At 44.2% G+C, this 23,131-nt stretch overlaps 1 protein-coding gene and 1 long non-coding RNA gene across 16 annotated transcripts in view; both read right to left on the minus strand.

The window, feature by feature from the left end:
* LOC138744504 (catenin alpha-3-like) overlaps positions 1-23,131 on the minus strand; it is a 1,801,283-nt gene that overhangs the window by 1,568,602 nt on the left and 209,550 nt on the right. For 13 of the 15 annotated variants that reach the window (XM_069900796.1, XM_069900799.1, XM_069900803.1 and 10 more), the window contains one exon: positions 22,498-22,755. The exons of 1 other annotated variant lie outside the window; for it this stretch is intronic. In XM_069900796.1, the coding sequence (XP_069756897.1) occupies positions 22,498-22,755 (258 nt within the window). Of the gene's footprint in view, positions 1-22,497; positions 22,756-23,131 lie in introns of those variants that run through there. One more of the 15 variants, XM_069900809.1, reaches the window with a different exon arrangement.
* LOC138744508 (uncharacterized) lies at positions 11,172-13,900 on the minus strand. Its single transcript, XR_011345583.1, has 2 exons — positions 13,844-13,900; positions 11,172-11,479 (listed from the first exon to the last, which is right to left on the minus strand). It is a non-coding gene; the product is annotated as an uncharacterized lncRNA (long non-coding RNA).

Raw genomic sequence — 23,131 nt, forward strand, 5'->3', positions numbered from 1 at the left:
GGTTCAAGAGTCCAGCAATCTTCAAAACTAATCCCTTAACTGCTTTATTCGATATCATTGGAGAGAGTGACATAACTTTAATGGCATCTGAGCTGCATGTATTAGCTTTTATTCTCTTATAGCGAGGCTGAAGATGGAGGGATGTTACCCCACCTAATCGTGCTCAATGGCTATGTGATGCCGTGTCATGCTTAAACTTAGAGAAGGTTAGATGCTCAATTTCCGATTTGAATGCAAATTTTCAAACACAGTGGAAGCCCTTTTTGAGTTACTTTTATAATCTTTGATTTGTTACGAAGCTAGAAATGTTGATTAATGAGGTAATTTATCTCTCTGATAAGGATTCTCTCTTCCTTTTTTTCGCCAAACAGCTTCTGTTTTGGTAGTGGGTTTAGATTTTCCTTTTGATAACAAAATAATAAAATATTAATTCAATCTAATCTGCAGGATTAAAATCTGGGGCACCTTGAATAAAATGATATGGTTTATCTTCTTGACTTTTAACATATATCTGTATGTACTCTGTATATTTGGATGGAAATTTCAATGTTAATAAAAATATAGAAAAAGCATCTGGAGTTCTCATTTTCTCTCTCTTACTGCCACATAATACCGTCTGGCTGCTGATACCCACAGCTCATGTCAACACTGCTGCTAGATATTACCATTCATGGCTGAACCACCGCTCATGAATGTCTCGTGGCTAGGCAGCTGTCGACTGCTGAACATGGCTACACTCTTCATACTTGGAAATGCCCTGACAAACATTGTTCATCGACAGTCTGCTCACAATTAACACTTCTCATACACTGTTTATAGGTTATTGCGGTGTTTGGCTCCGCCACTTGTGAGGAGAATTGCCCATGATTGCATTTGTCCAGTGAATGTCAATCATGAATCTGTCACCGTGAACCCATGAGCTGCTTTCCTCGATTGATGTGTAGGCTTCAATTGGAACCGCATATGCAGGAGCTGTATTCATCAGGAGCCCTGTCACCACGCATAATTATCATCAAACCAATGTAGCCATAAGCAGAAAGGATATGCATCTATGAGCAGCCTTAATTCCCCATGGGCCTGCTGCAATTGCTCATGGCTACACAGTTCCAGTTACTGCTCATGACTAAACTGTGCAGAAGAATTCTGCAGAGTAGCTGATGGACATGGCTGCAGGGTATTACTGCTCTTAACTGGTCTGTGCTGTGGTTTATCAGTATTGCTAGAGGATTACACTCAATACAGTTCGTATAGACTGCTGCTTATGTACCACAGATTAATGCACCTGACATCCACACCACTGTTCATGGGGTAAACAGATTAATGCAGCTTGGTGCTGTAGTATTGTTGTTTAATACTGCTCATCGTTGCCTATTACACCTAAACCGCTAGTAATTAAATTTTAAAATTACAGAACATTAACAGGCAAATCCAACATGAATTTATAGCAGTTTGGCATTTGTTGCAAAAGGCTGGAGTTTAAGAAGAAGGAGGTTTTGTTACAGGGGTACAGGGTGGGTCACGTCTCCAGAATGGAGGACCATCGCCTTCCCAAGATCGTGTTATATGGCGAGCTCTCCACTGGCCACCGTGACAGAGGTGCACCAAAGAAGAGGTATAAGGACTGCTTAAAGAAATCTCTTGCTGCCTGCCACATTGACCACCACCAGTGGGCTGATATCACCTCCAACCATGCACCTTGGCGCCTAACAGTTCGGCGGGCAGCAACCTCCTTTGAAGAAGACTGCAGAGCCCACCTTACTGACAAAAGACAAAGGAGGAAAAACCCTACACCCAACCTCAACCAACCAATTTTCCCTTGCAACCGCTACAACCATGCCTGCCTGTCCCGCATCGGACTTGTCAGTCACCAACGAGCCTGCAGCAGACATGGACATACCCCTTCATAAATCTTCGTCCGCGAAGCCAAGCCAAAGAAAGAAAGACAGGGTGCTAGTGAAGCCATTTTCACCCCTTGCACGTTGCTTTGGAGACAGCTCAATGGATAGTCACCAAGCTCAGGGCTGGGATAAAAGGATAGTTCTGTCAGGAAAGGGTGGATACATTTATGGGTTTTACACAGCTGCTGCAGAACAGGACATTTTCAGAAAGTTCCCGCAACGCAGGCCGAGTAAAAGTTCAGAATGGAAATTAGTGGCTCATTCCTATTCAGAGATTTTTTTTCCCTGCAGCAACCCTAGACGATTTGTGGACTGCCTGCAGTCTAAACTGAATTGCAGCTGGTCCGTAACAATGGGCCAAATGAATAGGACGACGTCAATGTTGTGAAGCTGCATGTCGCACACAGGGTTGACATCAACCTACATCCAGCCAACAAAATTACTGCAACTCAGCCATTTAGTGTAAATGTCCTCCCTGTGCGACAGCCACTGCAGAAGGTAAGTGTGACAATTGTCAATGGGAAATTATCATTAGTTATATCAATTCACTTTTGGTTGGTCTTTGTAAGAATTAGGGTGTAGCGCTATTGACCAACCACATGAGACTGAGAGTTGTGATTAATATCTCTCATGTTGCTGGCCCAGTTCCAAGGCAAATACTGAGGGAAGAGTTTGGGTGTAAGAGAGATATCTGAGAGGGAGGAGTCATAGGTTCAGGGGGGAGCCAGCTCATACAATATATACATACATTGGTTGCACCACATTGGGGATTATTGTCACATATATATTGTACAATGTACATATGCACCAAAACTCTTCTTTGCTTCAGCCAAACTTTATTAAAAAACTATACATTAAACTAACCTTATTTAAATATTTAAAAAATATAATGGAGTCTTGACAGGACAGTCGTTGAGATGTTTTCATTGGTGGAACAGTCCAGAACATGAGGAGTTAGGTACAAAATCAAGCGCTGGTCGCAAGGAGCACAGACTTCTTTGAGGGTGGTGAATCTTGGAAATTCTCTGGCCCCTTTTGGTGGTGAAGGTTGTTAGATTATTTTAAAAAGCAGCAGGTGAGGTAGGTGCTCATTTCATTCTCGTTGGGGGCTGGGCAGGAGAGGAGAAACATTTAAAAAGTGGTGGGAGAGGTAGGTGCTTGTTTCTATCTCTCATTTGGCCAATTAGCTGTAGCCAATAAAAAAAGGGAAAGTTCACATGGAATGGCGAGAGTAGAGTGGCCAGTGTGTGAGTGGGCCAGTGACGGCGAGTAGAGGCTGAGAAAATACAGCAGGCAAGGTAAGATCTTTGCACAGTAACACAGAGTCGGTAGTGGGATGGCAATTAGGGCAGTGGACTGCTCTGATTGGAGGAGGTGGGAAATCTGGGAGAATGCAATTGTCCCTGCGAGAGGTGCATCCAGCTGCAGGTCCTCACAGACCAAGTTAGAGAAGTGGAACTGGAGCAGGATGAACTCTGGATCGTTCAGGAAGCAGAGAAAGTGATGGACAGATGTTATAGGGAGATAGTCACACTCAAAAAAAGGAAGAGGCAGGTAACTGGGTGACCTTTTGAAGGGCTCAAGCCCAAAATGTTGGTCACCTACCTTTATCTTTGCTGTGTACACTATTTGACCTGCTGAGTTTCTCTGGCGTTGTCTTTACTTCAATACCAGTATCTGCAGACTCTCATGTTTTATTATTGAGTGACTGTTAGGAGAATAGCCAGTCAGTGAAGAGCACACCTCAACAATAAGTGTATTGTTTTGGATGCTGTTGGAGGGAGACAATCTAGCAGGGTCATCAGAGTGGACAGGTCCCCAGCTGTAACCCTAATTCCCTTTGGCTAAGGAGGGAATGGGGGAGGATAGGAGAGCTATAGTGATTGGGGATTCGATAGTTAGATGAATAGATAGGAGTCTCTGTGAACAAGATTGTGACTCCCGGATGGTATGTGGCCTCCCAGGTGGCAGAGTCAGGGATGTGTCAGATTGTCCACAACAGAGCAGCCAGATGTCATGGAGTATTAGGAATAATGGAGATGAACTTGGAGCATGGATCAGAACATGGAATAACAATGTTGTGGCCATTACAGAGACTTGGCGGACATGAGGGTCTGGATTTGTTGATGCAGGTACTGGAGTTTAATGTTTTAAAAGGAATACAATGGTGGGGGGGGGTAAAAGAGGAGAGAGGAGAATTACTGATCAGGGATTGTATTACAGCTATAGAAAGGAAGGGCTCTGCAAAGGGAGGGTCTTGAGTCAGGATAGGTGGAAGCTGGAAATAGGAAGGGAGCTATCACTGTATTGGGCACAGCCAGTAGGTCCCCAAAAAGCCCTCAAAACACTGACAAACAGATTAATAGGCAGATTTTGGAATTGAGCAGAAATAACAGGACTGTTGTTTTGGGAGACTTTAACTTTCCAAATATTGACTGGCACGTCCTTACTGCAAGAGGGATAGATGGGGCAGAATTTGTCAGGTGTGTCCAAGAAGGATTCCTGACAAATGGATGTGGACCAGTTGACTAGAGGAGGGGTCAAACTGGATCTAATACTGGGTAATGAACCATCAGAGGGGGAGCATTTTGGTAATAGTGACCACAACTCCCTGAGCTTTAGCATAACTATGGTCGAGGTTAAAAATCAGACAAAATGAGAAAGTGTTAAACTGGGGAAGGGCTCACGACAATGGGATGAGACGCGATACAGGGAGAGTAAATTGAGAATAGATGCTCACGAGAGAAAGCACAGAAGTAATGTGCAGGATGTTTAGGAACCACTTGTACCGGGTTCTGGACAGATTTGTCCCACTGAGACATGGACAAGTTGGTAGGAAAAGGGAGCCATGGTTGAGGGCCTAGTTAAGAGGAAGAAGAAAGCATATATTAGATTTAGGATGCAAAAAACAGGAAGGGTTCATGAAAATTACATGATAGCCACAAAGAAACTTAAGAAAAGTCTAAGGAGAGTTAGGAGGGGGCATGAGAAGGCCTTGGCAAAAAGAATTAAGGAAAACCCCATGGTGTTCTTTGTTTACGTGAAGAACAAAAGGATGACGAGATTGGTGGTAGGACCAGTTAAGGATAAAAAAGGCAATGTGCCTGGAGGAGGTTAGCACGGTCCTAAATGAATACTTTGCTTCAGTATTCACCAGAGAAAAGGAGATTGGTCAAAGTGAGGTCAGAATAGAACAAGCTTTTGCGCTGAACCTAGTTGAGATTAAGAAAAAGGAAGTAGCAGATCTTCTTTAAAATGTTAGGATTGATAAGTCTCTGGGATATGATGAGATACACCCCAGGTTGCTATGGGAAGGGAGGGAAGAGATTGCTGGGGTGTGGTGATGATCTTTGCATCCTCCTTAACCACAGGGGAAGTGACAGAGGATTAGAGAATGGCAAATATGCTCCCCTTGTATAAAAAAGGGAGCTAGAGAGAATCCAGGGAATTATAGACCCAATGAGTCTTACATTGGTGGTGGGCAAACTAGTGGAGAGGATTCTTAAGGGCTGGACTTACAAATATATAAAGTACAGTCTTTTCAGGGACAGTCAGAGTGATTTGTGAGGGGAAGGTCGTGCCTCACGAACCTAATTGAATTTTTTGAGGAGATAGCAAAGAAAGGGAAAGTAGGGCAGTAGATGTGGTGTATATGTATTTTAGTAAGGCATTTGACAAGGTCCTCCATGGGAGACCCATTCAGAAATTCATGGGATCCATGGAACCTTGGCTGTATGGATATAGAATTGGCTTTCAGAAAGAAAGTAGAAGGAAAGTATTCCACCTGGAAGTCAGTGACTAGTGGAGTACCGCAGGGATCTGTTCTGGGACCCCTGCTCTTTGTGATTTTTATAAAGAACCTGGATGAAGAAGTAAAGGGATGGGTCAGTATGTTTGCAGATTACTCAAAGGTTGGATATTGTTGGAGGCTGTGGCAGGTTACACCAGGATACAGAAAGATGCAGAGTGGAGTGGAAAAGTGGCAGATAGAGTTCAAACTGAATAAGTGTGTGGTGATACATTTTGGTAGGTAAAATTTGAATGAAGTATATGTGGTTAATGGTAGGATACCTAACAGGGTGAAAGAACAGAGGGACTAGCAGTGAGGTTGACGCAACGGTTAACATGATGCCTTTACAGCACCAGCGATCAGATCTGTGGTTTGTGTCCCATGCTGTCTGTAAAGAGTTTGTACATTCTCCCCATGTCTGCATTGGTTTTCCCCTGGGGGCTCTGGTTTCCTCCCACCATTCGAAACGTACCAGGGGTGCAACTATATTGGGTTTAAATTGGGCGGCATGGACTCGTGGGCTGAAATGGCCTGTTACTGTGCTGCATGTCTAGATTTAAATGTAATTTAAAAAATTTAAACCCATAGATCTCTTAAGGTTGCCACACAGGCTGATAGACAGTTAAGATATGCAGGGTTTGATTAATCAAGGGATTCAGTTCAGGCATCATGAGGTCATGTTGCAGTTCTATACATCTCTGATGAGTCCACACTTGGAATATGGTGTTCAGTTCTGGTCGCCTCATTACACAATGTGGAAGCTATGGAGAAGGTGCAGAAGAGATTTACCAGGATATTGCCTGGATTGGAAAATGTCTTATGACGCAAGGTTAGCAGAGCTGGGACTTTTCTCTTTGGAGCAAAGAAGGATGAGAGGAGACTTAGTGAAGGTTGACAAGATTGCGAAAGGCATAGATAGGGTGGACAGTCGGCTCCTTTTTCCCAGAGCGGGCAGAGCAAACACCAGAAAACATCTGTATAAAGTGAAGGGAGGAAAGTTTAGGGGAGACATCAGGGGTACTTTAAAAAAAAACGCAAGAGTGTTGTGGGTGCCTGGAATATATTTCCAGGGATGGTGGTGGAGGCTGAAACAATAGGGGCATTTAAGAGTCTATGAGAGAGGCACCATGGATGAAAGAAATAGAGGGTTATGAAAGAGAGAGAGAATTTCATCTTTTTAACATTTTTTTTGTATCTGCAGGTCAACACAACATTGTGGGCCAAAGGTCTTGAACTGTGCTGCAATGTTCTGTGTTCTATTTTTTAAAGTGGAGACAGATAAATACTTTAAATATTAGGGAATTTAGGGTTATAGTGAGACGGCACTGAAGAGACTTGAGGGGTTTTAGGGAGAGAGCACAAGAGAGTTGGGTGTTTATGGAAGCTGGCAGAGGAGCTGGAGGTTATGGAGAACTGGCACAGAAGAAAAGTTGAGGATCACCTGCAATTATACTGGCTGGTGGAGTAGGCTTGAGGCACCTGTTCCTATTTTCTGATGTAGTCATGACGACACTGCTGTCTATGAAAACTGCTCAAGGCTACATTGCTACGGATTATTACTGCTGGTGGCTTTACATCTGCCAATGAATTTTGCCTGTGGGTACACTGCTCCTTATCAATGCTGTTAGAGTCAAAGAGCTCCATAGCCGGGAAACAGGCCCTTTGGCCAGACCTGTCCAAGCTCGCCCTATTTCCTTGTATTCAGCCCAAATCACTCTAAACCTTTCCTATATAATGGGTTTGCACATGGCGTAGAAGAAGAGATACCTCATGGAATTGTTTCCTTAACAAGGTAACAGCAGTGTCCATCCCATTCATCCTTTTCCTCATCTACACACATTTACTTTATTTTAACATTTCAATGTGTACTCAATTCTGTGTTAATGGTATTAGCTGAGAGCTTTTAAGATTTGCCCAGGAAAACATTTTGCATTTTAAAATACTTAAAATCTATTTAAAAAGAACTATATTTACAAGGTGAAAACAGTGGCACCTGGTGGGCGAGTTAAAAACTGCATAGAAAAATCAACTTGCCAGAATCATACCTTTAACAAGAAAATTCTGCACCTTGAGAAGACAAAATATTACAACCATCATTATTTTTCTGGATTTTCTTACTTTTCTCCCCCCTTTTCTCCTAAGCTTGCAAAAAAACAAAATTTAGACTGTGAAATCTCAACAAAGCTACATTGATCACATGACCGGTACATGGTAATGGAGTCAGAACTCCAGTGAGATAAAAAAATCCATAAAACTTACATTGATAGTTAAAACAATATAAAACTAACTGTAGAGCCTAATATTAGTAATGAACAATATACATTAAGATCGATGACATAACCAATTCTTTTTCCAAAGAAAACATTTAAAATAGCCCAGTAGCAATCTTCTCCCCCACTTATCCTTAGCAAGGTAACAGCAGTATGAAAGACAGGAAGAGAGGGTTTAGGAAGTGCACAAGAGATGTGCACCACCGATCTCATTCCCACCAGAAACATTACTAAATTTGCAGTTGGCATTGAGATAAAATTCACAAATATAGAAACTATTAAAACCTATTTTTAACTCTGCTACACCCACCCATGTGGTTTGGACATTATGCCAACTTCTGCCACCTCGTCTTGCAGCTCATTCCACGTTCCCACCACCCTCTGGATGAAAATGGTGCCCCTTAGCCCACTTTTAAATCTTTCCCCTCTCACCTTAAATCTATGCCCTTTATTTTTAGATTTGCAAATCCTGAAAAAAAAAGCCGATGACTGTTTACCCTTGTGATATTATATACCTTTATAAGTATTCAGGTTGGCATAGCGGTTCGCTCAACATCTTTACAGCGCCAGCAATCAGGACCTGGGTTCGAATCCCACACTGTCTGTAGGAAGTTTGTATGTTTTCCCCAAGTCAGTGTGGGTTTTCCCCGGGGGCTCCGGTTTCCTCCCACTGTTCAAAAAGTGTACCGAGGTTGATAGGGTATACGCTGGTTGGCACAGACTCTTAGGGCCGAATTGGCCTGTGATAGTGCTGCATGACCCATTTAAAAATATTAAATCCCCTCTCCTTCCCCTTTGCCTCCTACGCTCCAGGGAGAAAGGGAGAAAAGCCCAGCTTACCCCGTCTCTAAATATAATTCAAGCCGACAAGGTCTAGCAACGTTCTCACAAATCTTTTCTGCGCCCTTTCCATTTAAATGGCAACTTTCCTGCAGCTGGGTGACAAAAATGGGGTATAATTCTCCAATGTCTTGCATAGTTGCAACAGGACATTCCTGCTCCTGTACTCCTGGCTAGGACTGGCACAGTAAGCGTAGAGGTGAGCACAACGCTGTTACAGAGCTGTCTGGAAGGAGCTTCTACATACGCTCCGTGTCTACGTGGGTTTCCTCCTGTAGTACGCATCGAAAGAACCAAAGATTTGTTGATCCAAACCAAGGCTTTTATTAACTAAAAGACTGGAGCATATCACATGTAGGTTGACCAGTCCAGAATGACCTGGTCTGACCTGGAGCAATCCTTTAAGACCTGCCAGTAGGTGTGGCTGCACTCTCAGCCAATCAAAGTTATCCTACACTACCATCTGTACATATACACATTGGTGATAGAATCTGTACTATCACACCTCCCAACTTTCAAAACGTACTGATGTTGCAGGTTAATGGGGTGGCATGGGCTCATAGGACAAAAGGGGTGTTTACCTTGCTGAATGTCTAAATTAAAATGCTGTCAATCCATCCTGCTGCAAATGAACTAATTGCTAATTGTCATTATTACATAATGAATGTGGTGAAACAAGAAGGGCTGCAGACATTGTGATTGTTCTTCAAAATACACAAAAGAAACTTAGCACCATCCACCAATATTTCAGGCCTGAGCCCTGCAGTAAAGTATGAGCAAAAAGCAGACAGGTGTCTGAATAAAAAAGGCTGGGGGAGGAGCTCAGGCCAAGCCAAGGGCCCATAGCTGAACATGGGTTGGATAGCAGGAGAGGTAGCTCTGCAAAGGAGGTGGAGGAAATAAGATAGAGGGATAGGGAAAGAGAGAGATGGGGTGGGGAGGTTAACAACTGGAGAAATCAATGTTAATGCCATCCTCTTGCAGGGTTCCCAGATGGCGTTGCTCATCCAATTTGTGGGTGATGAATTCTGCTTGTTATGACACTATTGAAGGTCATCACATCATGGTTGTTGATGAAAACCTCTTGTGGATAAACTGTGGCAAATAAACACAGTTGCTTTCACACAACAGTTTTGGTCCCAGCTCCGCTGCTCCTCTCATGACGATATAGCTCCTTATGAACATGCTCCTGGCTGCATTGCCCACATGTTGGGTATTCATGGGAATGTTTGCCATGATGAAGATGCAAGAAGGTGGCACAGTTGGCATGGCGGTTAGTTCAAAACCTTTACAGCACTAGCGATTGAGTCAGGACCGGGTTTTGAATCCCACATCATGTCTGCGACGGCATTCCCCGGGAGCTCCGGTTTCCTCCCACTGTTCAAAATGTACCGTGGAGTAGATGAATTGGGTGTAAATTGGGCAGCATGGGCTTAAATGGCCTGTTACCATGCTGTATGTCTAAATTTAAATATTGTCAGAGGGGTAAAATAAGTGAAGGTGGAAATTATGCTGTAGAAAAAATCTTGCCCACTTTCCAAATGATGAAAGAATAGGTAATATTGATGTTCAAAGGAACTTAGTCATTGTCATACAGAAAACTAAACTGTAGGTTTAGCAGATAATTACGATGAGAGAAAATGGTTTGTTGGTTTTTATGGCATGTGGATTTTAGTACAAAAGTGAAGGTGTCCAACCAAGGCTTTGAGGCCACATGTGGAATAATGCATACAAGGTGGGTCTCTCCACCTCAAAAGAATGAGCTTGCTGATCCATCTGTGATTGTAGTTAATGAACAACTGCAGCAAAGATTCAGCAATGGCTGGGAAGCCAGTCATGTTACATGAGGAGCAATTCAATAGGCTGAGCCTGCATCCTGCATGGTTGAGAAGAAGGAGATCAACTCGCTGAAATCTACAAAGTTCTTAGATGGAAGTTATTTCTCCTGGCTGTGGAGTCTGCAACGAAGGGGCACAATTTTAAGGCCCTTCTGGACTGAAATAAGGAATTTCTCCACTCTGAATACTCCACCCCGATAGTTGTCGAGGATTCGCGTTCAAAATAAAGACTAGCAGATATCTGGACATTAAAGGGATCAAGGGATATCAGAATAAGGAAGGAAAGAGGTGTGAAATCAAAGATTAGCCACAACCTTGTTTAACAGCCGAGTAGTCTCAGGGGCTGAATAGACTACTTCTGCTCCCACTTCCAACAGCTACTTTGTTCCTCACGTAGCCTGCTCATAATCAATACTGCTCATATTGACTCTGCTACCTACGAATATTGCTTGCAGCTACACTGTAGATTAATACAGCTTATAGCTACACACATCTTTTGCAATATTGTGAATTAATAATTGTCTTGATTTCATAATTAATATCTGCTGTAAAGGTTTATTGAGGCCAAGGCAACGCAATCAGATATAATATTAATAATGGACATACTGCATCAAAAGCAAATCATGTTTAAATCTTCAAACCTTAATGCACATCATTCATATTGGTTCATTGGTATTGCATTAATCTTCTGTCTCACCCAAATACTTGCAGTACATTGGCCTTGGTTGTTATTGAGTATAGAAGTTGGGAGATCATGCTCCAGTTTATAAGATGCTGTTGAGGCCGAGTTTGGAGTGTTGTGTTCAATTTTAGTCACCGTGTTGCAGGAAAGATGTTGTCAAGCTGGTGAGATGGAGACAAGATTAATGAGGAAATTACCAGGACTCGGGGGCCTGACCTCAAGGGAGAGATTGAGCAGAGCTTTATTCATTCAAGTGCAGGAGGGTGAGGGGGTGACCTCCATGGTGAAAGGCATTTGTGTAGATGTATGGACTGGCCAGTCCAAACCTCCCTGACCTTCCCTAACTCCTCCCTTGGCTCCTTCCCAGATTTCCCAATAAAGGCGGGTGTGCCCAGACTTGCCCCCTCTTGCTCCTGTACCTGGAACCTGGCCAAGTCGTGTATCAGCAATGCTCAGGGTTTTTGGTAATTAAAGCCCGTTTAATCACTCGATCATGTCAATGTGATTATTGTGTGTATTCCACCATCTCATCAAGGGTACAAAGTCATTAGAGGAATAGATTGGGCAAAAGACTCTCCGTGTTCAACCAGAGTATGGAAATCTGAAACCAGAAGGTTAAGGTGAGGGGGAGAGATTTAACAGGAACCTCAGTGGTATCAGAGAGTTTTTACCGAGGGTGGTAGGTATGTGGAACAGGCTGCCAGAGGAGGTGGTTGAGATACTTAAATGGATACATGGATAGGATGGATTTAGAGGGATATGGACCAAACGTAGGCAAGTGAGGCTAAAGTGGATGGGACATTTTGGTTAGCATGGCCAAGATGGGCCAAAGGGCCTGTGACTCTATGGAGGAATTATTCTAATCCAGTCAAATTTGATTGCATCACTTAGAACTTTACAGCACAGGATAGCCCCTTCAATCCACAATGTTGTACTGACCTAGACCATAGCAATCTAATTTTTCCTGCCTCACACCCCTAAACCTCTATTTATTTGATATCTATATGCCTAAGCATCTTTTGAATGTCCCTGTTGTATCACCCTCCACCACCATCCCCAGCAATGCATTCCAGACAACTAATTCTGACATCTCCCCTCACCTTAAAAGATGAAGTTCTATCATCACCCCAGGAAAAATGTCCACTCCTTCTAAGTCCCTCAGAATACTACATACCTCAATAATGTCACCTCTCACTCTTCATCGCTCAAAAGAGGAAAGCCCTGGCTCTGTCAACCCTGCTGGAATCTTGAAAATATTCATCCTCATAACACAGCAATCAATCACAAGGCAATTCAAAACTGAATGTCAATTCAAACTGAGGAGGTAACCATTAAAATGGCCAATCGGTAAGTTTAACATTTTAATCAGTGCTGAGATATGGCACCGACAAAAGATTACTGCTCATCGCTGCTTTCCAGACGTTAAGAAAACCTCTGCCAACAAAGAGAGAAAACTTGTTTTAGGCCATCCCACTGGGTGATTAAAAAGTACACGATATGTTAGAGTCCTTTCCCTTTGAACCATTTGAATATTTTTGGGCCTGCCTATTAATCAAAGGGAACCTGCCATAATTTCCATGTGTCAGTCTAATGAGTTCAGGGATAGGAATGATGATGTCAAATTTACGGGCAACCCTGAGAATAGAAAAAAAATCACAAATTATAATGACTTGGAATCAGATGAGAAAAAAAATAGAATCTTATCCTATGTCATTAATATGAAAGATCAGTCATAAATTATTTTTACTGGATTCATTTCTTTTTAAAATAAACATTTTAAAATATCTACCTTATGCCATTTTCTGCTAAAACTATTAACCTGAACATAAAAGATAATGACATAAAAAAACAGCAGTTAGAAACACTGGAAGTAAGATTTTTGTCTTTTCGCAATTATTTCTCTCTGCATTGGATGTAGAAAGCTAAAATAATTCAGTGGCATTTGGATAGCAAGGTGAGGGAGGGCGCAGTTGTTGCTTTAATCTACACTGCCACTTCTGAATGTCTACTTCCAGCTACACTTGGAAGAGATGTGGAAAGGAGGCTGCGCAGGTGGTCTGTGGAGTGGTGCCTACAAGTCTTGCTCCATCCACATGTCCCTTTATCATTCACAAACATGCATGGGTGTGTGATAGGACAGACCTATCACCAATGTTATCGTTACAGGATCTAGAGTGTAATGACTGTGCTTACAGCGATTGGCTGAGAGCTTACTGTCTGGGCCTTAAAGGGTTGTGTCCCTAGCCAGGTCGGATCATTCCAGACTGGTCGCCCACCTGTGAAGAGCTCCTGTCTTTTGCTAATAAAAGCCTTGGTTTGGATCAACAAGTCTTTGGTTCTTTTGACGAGCTCTACAGGGTGTCACTAGGGGAGGGGCACACCGCACCAGGTGACACCATCAGAGGGGCTGACACGAAATCATTTTTGTGCAGTGTTTCAGCAGAAACGTATTAATACCCCAGCAGTTAGTTATAACAACTGAAACATCTTTCGTAAGCCCAACTTCCATGTTTCAATATACCTACAAGGCGAAAACTCTTTGAACCTTCTCATGTGCTCCGGTCAGAGCCCCTCTGCCCTGGTCCCCCCCCCCACCCTGTAAATGTTAAAACCTTGTGTTTTTGACTCTTAAGAGAACTATTGTTTCTAGTGTTACCATAGTGACAATGATGTAATATGTCATATTATCCACCCAGGCTAATGGCTTGCTTTTTTCTTCAACAAGATGTGAAGGAAGCATGAGCATGAGAAATTTTTCTTTGAATTTGTGTTTCTCTTTAAGTATTTAAGTTTTTGTGCCTCGATATATCTTTGTATCATTATACAGTAAATGCTTTGTTATTCACCATTATGAAAGTCTTTTGGTGAAGTTATGCAAAATGTTTATCTGTTCTATCAACCAATTAAAACTACATAAAGTAACAGCCACAGAGTTTGATTTGATGAATTAAAGAGAGCGAAATCGCAGCTCACGATTTGGAAGATGATACTTTAAAATTAGGATATATTAGAATAAGGAAAGTGTCATCTAAACTCCCCACCCCCCACCCCCCCCGCCCCTCCTGCCCCCCCCACTCAGCACCACCACCAATCCGGACATACATCCTGTTTCTTCTACGTTTGGTACACTTGTACACTCAGTCCATCGGGTTGATGGTGGGGGGGGGGGGTGGCAGGGTAACACCATGAGTTACCATACCGGGCGACATCATCTCTAGTGATGCCACTGCAAACATGGTAACAGAGTGACCATTTATACAGTACCTTTTAATATGTCAAGAACTCTCAAGGAGCCTTACACCAAAAATACGTATTTGTGAAAGGTTCTCAATGCCATTCAGATTTCAGATTTATCGTCAGAGTACATACATAATATTACATTCAAACCTGACATCCTTTTTCCTGTGGGGTAGGCAGACTTACTACTTAATGGCAGGGCAAAAGAACTGAACTCAATGAACACATGTAAACAAATAAAGAAATGTAAACAAACTGACAATACAGAGAAAAAATGTCAATAAGATACAAAAGTACGAGTCCCTGATTGAGTTTGTCATTGAGGAGTCTGATGGTGGAGGGGCGGCAGCTGTTCCAGAACCTGGTGGGTGAGAATCCTGTGGCACCTAGACCTCTTTCCTGATGGCAGCAGTGAGAACAGAGTGTGTGCTGGGTGGTGAGGGTCCCTGATGATCGCTGCTGCTTGCTCTCCAACAACAACATTCCCTGTAGATGTTCACAATAGTGGGGAGGGTTTTCCCTGGACTGTGTCCACTACCTTTTACAGTCAGGGGTTTTGCCATCCCCATACCAGACTGTGATGCAACCAGTCAGCACACTTTCCACCACACATTTATCAAAATTGGCTAAGGTTTCTGATGACATACCGAACCTCCTTACACACCTGAGGATGTAGAGGTGTTGACATCCTTTCTTCATGGTGCTATTAAGCTTGTTGGGCCTAGAAAAGATTCACCGAGATACTGACTCTCAAGAACTTAAATTTGCTCACCCACTCCATCTCTGATCCCCCGATGATCACTGGATCATACACCTCTGGCTTTTCCTTCCTGAAATCCACAATCAGTTCCTTGGTTTCGGTGACATTGAGTGCAAGGTTATTGCTGGTGTCCCATTTGGCCAAATTTTCAATCCTGTATGTGTGGTGATATGTAATTATATCACTAGGTCACCAAGGGTCATCTCGATGACCTTGCATATAAAACAGTCCAGAGCTACAGTCTAGCCTTCCAGGTTTGTCTTGCAGAGAGACAAGACCTCTTAGTGTACATATTAGTTTATTAAAGCTGTCTTATACTCACACTGCTGGTGTGGTTAATGTCAGTACAATTTAATAAATTAATATGTACACTAAGAGGTCTTGTCTCTCTGCAAGACGAACCTGGAAGGCTAGACTGTAGCTCTGGACTGCTTTATATACAAGGTCACTGAGATGATCCCTGGTGATCTAGTGGTGTAATTACATATCACCACAGTATGTTGACTCATTACCCCTTTTTTTATACATTATGTGAGAAGAGCAAGATCCGATAAAACGTAAGAGCTAGAAAAACTCCTTTGTGCTAATTGGATAAATATTAACCAGGGCACTGAGAATTCACTTAATCACTATAATAATGTTATGGGATCCTTCACAGCCCCTGAAGAGACTAGATAATGTCTAGGTCAGACAGAGAAACAAGATACTGGGGGCTAGTGCAGTAACAACAAAAGTGCTGGAGGCAACTCCTTAGGTCATGCAACATCCATGGAAATTAAAGGCAGTTGACATTTTGGGCCTGAGCCCACCTTCACCAATGTCTAAAATCAGGCAGATAGCTGAATGGGGACGTGGGGAGGGGGGTGCGTAATAGGGAAGGAGCCCAAGCTGACAGGTAGTGAGTGGTTACAGGTGGGAGGAGAAAGGAATTGAGAAGTGACAGTGCAAAGAAGGAGCGCTCTGATCAGAGAAGGAAGGGAAGGGGTGAGAAGGAGGAGGAAGGGAGGCAGAAGGTTGTAGTGAGACTGGGGTGGCGGGGGGAGAGGTGGGTTAATGGAAATTGGTGAAATTAATTTTGCTGGTTGTTTATCTCACCACCGTACACGAATTATGATTAACATTAGTACAAAAACCATTGCTAAGGATCCTGTATGGTCTGGTCTAGGAGGAGGTCCGTGACAGCAACTCTAGTGATGCCACCAGTTTGTGGAATGAAGCAGCACTAAGGTAAAAGATCTGGCATGATCTTATTCAATGGTTGAGTAGAAATGTAGGGCCTTCATACTTGTATTTGCTGATACACATACATTCCATGTGAGCGATTCTGCAAGTAAACAAGCACTTTGTCTTCCAGACTTAAAATTGTAACTCAAGCAATAAATTCGTCCCTCTTCTTGGAGAAGACGGCAACCTCATCCCTCACTGGGCCATAATCTTCAGTGCTGGGGAACATATGATGTACACTGTATTTAAGGAAATCACATAAATATCCTGCATTAATCTCAAGCAAAGCCACCTTGGGAGAGGTGAGCTATTAATTATGCATTTTAACATTTAAAATGGCTGGTTCAGAGTTAAACAAGAAAGTCTCCAGATGCTAGGGTCAGGTGCAACACAAAAATGTGCTGGAGACACTCAGCAACATGCTTGTATTTTGCTGCCAATGAGGAGGCTTTTAAAGCAGTAATACAGGAAACAAGGTGACTGTCTTGCACACAACAGATACCCATAGAACGTAACAACAGGCAATCTGCAGGTGGAACCCAGCAGGTCACGCAGCATCAGTGGGAGATGAAGAACTGTCAACAGTTTGGAGCGAAATCCTTCGCCAAGAGTGATGGAGGGTTGTGGACTGAAATGTCGGCAATTCTTTTTCTCCTGCATTTTGCCTATTGCTACAGGTGCTGTCTCCAACGTGTCCCATTGACCGCCGTCTGAAAGCAATGAGGTGATATGTAAACTGGCTTTATATTGCTGAGAAATAAATAAACATGCTCCCAGACATCACTAATGGCTTCTCTGTCATTCTTCTGAAAGGACACGTGGAGGAAATGAGGAGCAAGTGCATTTATTGAAAAGCAAGGGGCAACGGGAGCAGTATCAGTGGGAACCTGCACATTAACTTCAGGTGATGCTCAGAATCCTTGTAGATGCATGGATTAGCAGAGCAGCGAGGACTCAGTGTTGGAACACTTTTGCCCTGCCAATAAGTAGTAAGTCTGCCTACCCCACAGGAAAACGTTGCCAGGCAGCAACTTCATTACAAGTTTATGACCCTGATGGAGGATCTTCAGCCGATCACATGCCTGCCAATTGTGAAAGAGCTCCCCAGTCTAATCAGCCACCACTTGTGAGCACTGCTTCACGACTAATTCTGATGCAAAGTCGACAGACTGTACAACAGACTTTAATTAGCTTAAACTTGTACACACCAGGTCTCAGCACAGTCGTGGCTCCATGTGTCCAACTGATCCCAAAAACGCCAGCTCGAGTCTTTATATGGGCCGGTGATTGACAGCCAGCAGGTGGGGCCATCCTCCAAGGTTGCCTACCTGCAGGTACAGTGGTTGCACCTGCAGAAGGCTGGTAGGAGTGTGGCCAAGCCTTGCAGGTTATAAGAACAGATCCTGGTATTTTTTTTTTAATACGACAAGAGTTTCTGCCTCAACCACATTTTCAGTCTAAAGCTCCTTTCACACATGCAAGTGGTCCCAGGGATTAACGGCCAATTGGTTTAAAAAAGGTCTAGTGTGAAAGGAAAATCTTCTTGACACCTGGTACAATCCCCAGCATCTGTATGCAAACAGGCAGGTGTAGAATGGGCCATTTCATTCTGGGATCGAAATGACCCAAGTTTTTACGTGAGTGCAGGAACATGAAGGAAAAGTCGCAGTGGGAGAGAGAGAGAGAGAGAGATAGAGAGAGAGAGAGAAAGATGAAATAAATAGCAATAGCGGACAATTTTTAAAAAGCGTGGGTAAGTTGGTAGCGTTATAGTGTACTATTTGTAAAGACTGAGGAAAAAAGCGATGGCGGACCTGCCTTCCTAGAATGCCATGTGGCAGAGAAACTCCTCCATGAGTGCTCTGTGCATCCTGCATGGCATCCTGGGAGGGCAAGTCCGCCATTGCTTCTTGCCATGGTACTTACACATTGTGTGCAATAGCGCTACCCACTTTCCCATGCTGTTTAAAAATTGTCCACTCTTGCTCTTTATTGCTAACACTTTCCTACGGTCCCTTATAAAGGTTTATATAGGTCGGCACAACAACAACAGGGGCTGACAGGCTCATACTGTGCTGTACATAAAGCTTAATTATGTTATAATTAGGAATGATTAATTTTGTTCAAATATAAGATCATAATACATTGATCAGGGTTTAGGGCAGGTCCACCATCGCTCGATGCATCATGACATCATCAGTAGAAGGAAGAACAGTCCTAACCCCAGGGATGGGACCTTAAGGGCAAGTGTGAACATGTGCAGTGCTCCAGTTAAGAGTGGTCAAACATGAGCAGCAAAAACACCATTTGTATCCTGGAACACTGACCAGTCAATTTAGTGGGATGCCAGTGTAAAAGGGACTAATGAGTACCAGACCTCTACCAGCCTGAGGGCAAGAAAGCTTTCCCATCTCTCACTCTCTAATCCTTCCATCGACTGTTTTAAATCTATGCCTCCTGCTTTGTGACTCATCGGTTAGGGGGAGTAGGCCTTTGTACTTTACCCAGTCCAAGCCACCTAAATTATCTTCCCTCAGTCTGCTCTACTCTAAAGAAAGCAACAGTCATCAATACCATCTTCATCATAGCCATAACTTACTAGGCCTAACAACATTGCCTTTAAGTCCTTTCTCGGCCTATCGACATTGCCATTAAGTCCTTTCTAGGCCTACTGACATCGCCTTTAAGTCCTTTCTAGGCTTACCGACATCGCCTTTAAGTCCTTTCTAGGCCTACCGACATCGCCTTTAAGTGCTTTGCACATTCTCCAACATAATTAAATCTTGTCTGCAGCTTGGTGCAGACAACACACAATCCTCAAAGCTGTGGTGCAACATGCACTGTATACAATTCAAGATTAATCTCCCCAGTCTTGTCTCAGCCAACAACAGAGAGCAACCTGTATGTCTTTTTAATGGCATTATCGATCAATCCTGCTGCTTTTAAAGATCAGTGGCTGTAACTCCCAAGGTCTCTGTCTTCCCCGTGTTTCTTAGTACTCTCTCTCATTTATTCTACATGCCCTTGACTTGTTTCAACCCCCCTGATGCACCACCAATAAATCCAAAAGACTGGAAGTTGTTAACCACAGAATGGAGGCGTGACCATGCCAGACAACTGTCCTGAACTGGGAGGGGACTGTGGAACAGTCACCTTTATTCAGGAGTCCGCGGGAGGAGCCACAGGTACAGTTGGCCAATGGAGTGCCCAGACAGTTAAATATACAAACAGTGATTTACCACATTTACCCCTTTTTTAAAAGAGTTCAGCGGGGTGAGGTGCCACTGATGTTATCATAAATTAAGTCTTTCGGGTGGTTTGTTCGCCCACTGTGACTGTCGTAGGGCTGGCTGCAGCTGCGTGGTAGCAATGGTGTCCTGGACTGTCTGAGGTGCCTGTATGGAGTCGTCAGTGTTGGTTTGGTGGATGTGTGACAATGAGTCTGGCATGGCGTCCACTGGGGCTGGGGTAGGATGCCATTGCTCTGGTGCATCATAGGTGAAGGGGGTGCAGGGTTGGTCTCCAGAACTCCTGATGGCACCAGGTCCTTAACAGAGGCCGTGTCCTTGTGCCCATGGGGTACGCCACACAGGTGGATTGGGGCGTTGGCGTGGAGGAGGTGGACCCCTTCGACCAGTGGGTCAGACTTATGGCTCCTCGTATGCTTCTGGAGTAGGACTGGCTCTGGGAAAATCAGCCAGGCTGGTAGCGTGGTCTGATTGTAGTCAACGACCATCCTGTTTTCTTCCCGTTCCTCACCACCACCACTTGGACTCTTTGTGAGCTGGTGCTGGCTTCAATGATCCCCTCATTAAGTAGCCATTGTACCTCCGACCTAATGAAGGCCCTTTCGCTAGCACTGTACTGCCTACTTTTGGTGGCAATGGGTTTAAAATCGGGGGTGAGGTTAGCAAACAGCGGTGGATGGGTGATCTTGAGAGTTGAGCATCCGCAAGTCATGTGTCATGGGCCATCTTGGCTAGGATCGGTGGGGAAGAAGCCAGGTGGGGGGGGGGGGGGGGGGGGGAAGGGTTTTGCTGGTGATTTAAGAACTGCTGGTTACAGACAGTGGTGGGGGGGGTGGGCCATCATACTCCATCGTCACTCTTTTAAGGTGGCATTGGAAGTCCAGTCCCAGTAGCACGGTAGCACATAGCTGTGATATCACCAAGAATTTAAAGTCTTTGTAGACGGTGCCCCACATGGTCAGGGTCACTATACAATAGCTGTGTACATCGGCTGTATGGGACTTCAGGAGACTTCAGGAGCCAAGGAGACTTTGTGACTCAGTGGCTTAACCATGATGGAGTAGCACTGCATCATGTCCAAGTGAATGAAGCTCTCTATGCTCCCACTATCGAGCAGACAGCTCATCACATGGCAGTTTACCTGGATGTCAATCATTGATCCAGCGAGCTTATGCAGACTACCCTGATCCAGTGTGATGGAGGTCAGTGTCGGGGTGCTGCCTCTAGCTGTGGCAGAGAGTTGGTGTGTTCAGTTGCAAAATGGCGGCATGCAAGATAGCGCCCCCCCCATGGCTCGCATGCGGTGCTGCTTGGTCTCGAGGAAGGCAGCGTCCAAGATGTTGGCCTCCATGGCTCACACACAGTCCCAAAGGTGGCAGCATCATTATGGCTGGTACGTGGTGCTAATGAGTCTCGAAGATAGCAGTGTCAAAGATGGCAGCCCCATGGTCCATATGCAATGCTGCTGGGTTGAGGTGCCCTTTCATCCTGCAGTGGGAGCAGACCACATCTTTTGCTGGGTAGCAATTCCTCAAGTGTTAGCTCAGGCCACAGAAGTAGCACTTCGGGTGCTCACAGAGTACAGCAGCCATGGTCAGGTCACTACCAGGATGTATTGATAGCGGTGTTAGGTGCTCATAGAGTATGGCAGCCATGATTAAATCACTGGTAGTGCATGGTGGTGGCGGCGTATCCCAAGATGGCGGCACCCTGGGAAATCATGAGGGTGCCGTGTTGTCGGCCGAGTAGGCTTCCATATTCTGGAGGGCCCCCTCCAATGTGCCCGCCAGTTCAACTGCCCTCTGCAAATTGAGCTCACCTTGTTCCAACAGTCTCTGATGGATGTAGTGGGACCTGATGCCTACAACATACACATCTCTAATCAAGTCCTCCATGTTCTCTGCAGCTGTCACGGCTTTGCAGGCGCAGGTCTGTCTGAGAGTTCGCAGAGCCTGGAGGCATTCCCTGGGTCGCTGTTTTCAGATGGCCAGGAAGTGTCTTGCATTATGGCCTTTCAGAATGTCCATCACCTCCGAGTAGAATGCGGTGCCCCTGATCATTGAGTTTACCAAGGGCCCGACCCGGGAGTGTAGTACCTGAAGCTTGTTGTTCTCTGAGCAGACGATGGCAGATGATGCCTGCAGGAACACTTCAAAACCAGAGTTTGAAGTTGGTGGAGGCTTCAGAGGATTGAGGGTCGATTTCCACTTTCTCAGGCTTCAGAATCTGGTCCAGTGTTAAAATGTATTGCGAATAAAATTGATGCACCATCAATAACTCCAAAAGACTGAAGTTATGTAAAACTGATAGGATTTTATTTGCAATAGAATGGAGGCTCCTCCATGCTGGTTGACTGTCCTGAACTGGGGAGGGGGCTGTGGGACAGTTACCTTTATTCAGGAGTCTGTGGGAGAAGCCACATTCGGCCAAGGGGCATGTCCAGACAGTTAAATATACAGACAGTGGTTTCCCACATCCCCTCCCTGCCAATCCTTTCCTGTCTCTTTTCTGTCCACTGACCAAACCATCTACTTCTTCTCCCTGATGTGGCAACAAATTTTTTTTAAATGCTTCAGCAAAACCTTGATTCATAATGTGCAAAAACTTGATGTACCTCACTTGCAGGCAATGTGACAATTGAAATCACTGTCTATTAGTGAAGCATCATCAAATCCATCATTCTTGTAAGCTGAAAACCAATTTTACTTACCTCAAAATCGTCAATAGCACTGACAAGAGATGGACCCACAGATTGGGAAACTGGGCATCCAATTCCCTGCACAGCATCGGAGATTGCATTGAGAGCCCCTCGTATCTCAGTATCGACAGCGTCCCGCCCTGCCTGAAGTGCCACAATCTGAGGATGTTCCAGGCAGGCCACGGATGTCGAATATAACAAAGGTGAGGTCTGCTTCAAGCAGGCGCGGGCGGTGGCCAGGCCTTCGCGCTGACTGGGTGACTTCAGGTCCTGCCAATAAAGTGAAAATGTTCAAAATGCAACCAGGTCAAGACTAAAACTAAATAAGATCACCCTTCTTTATTCAGAACCCAAAGAACATTGATCTAATTTCAACTGCTGTTAGGGTGGCTATTCCAAAGGAGGACATGGTCAAAGGTGACCATTTATTACCAAGGAATGGCTGCCCCAACAGCTGCTCATGTTAGAACCATCTTCTATGAGGTGAGTGAATCTCTTTCGCTGCCTCATAATCAAATATAATCAAAACAGTTTATCTAATCATCAACTATTTACTGAGTGATCTATCAAAATGAACACTAATTGCTGGAGCTCTGACTTTGAAACAGTAGGCTCTTTCATGTCAAGCCTCCACCTGGAGCCCGGC

Source organism: Narcine bancroftii, chromosome 10, assembly GCF_036971445.1.
Source record: "Narcine bancroftii isolate sNarBan1 chromosome 10, sNarBan1.hap1, whole genome shotgun sequence".
NCBI lineage: Eukaryota > Metazoa > Chordata > Chondrichthyes > Torpediniformes > Narcinidae > Narcine > Narcine bancroftii.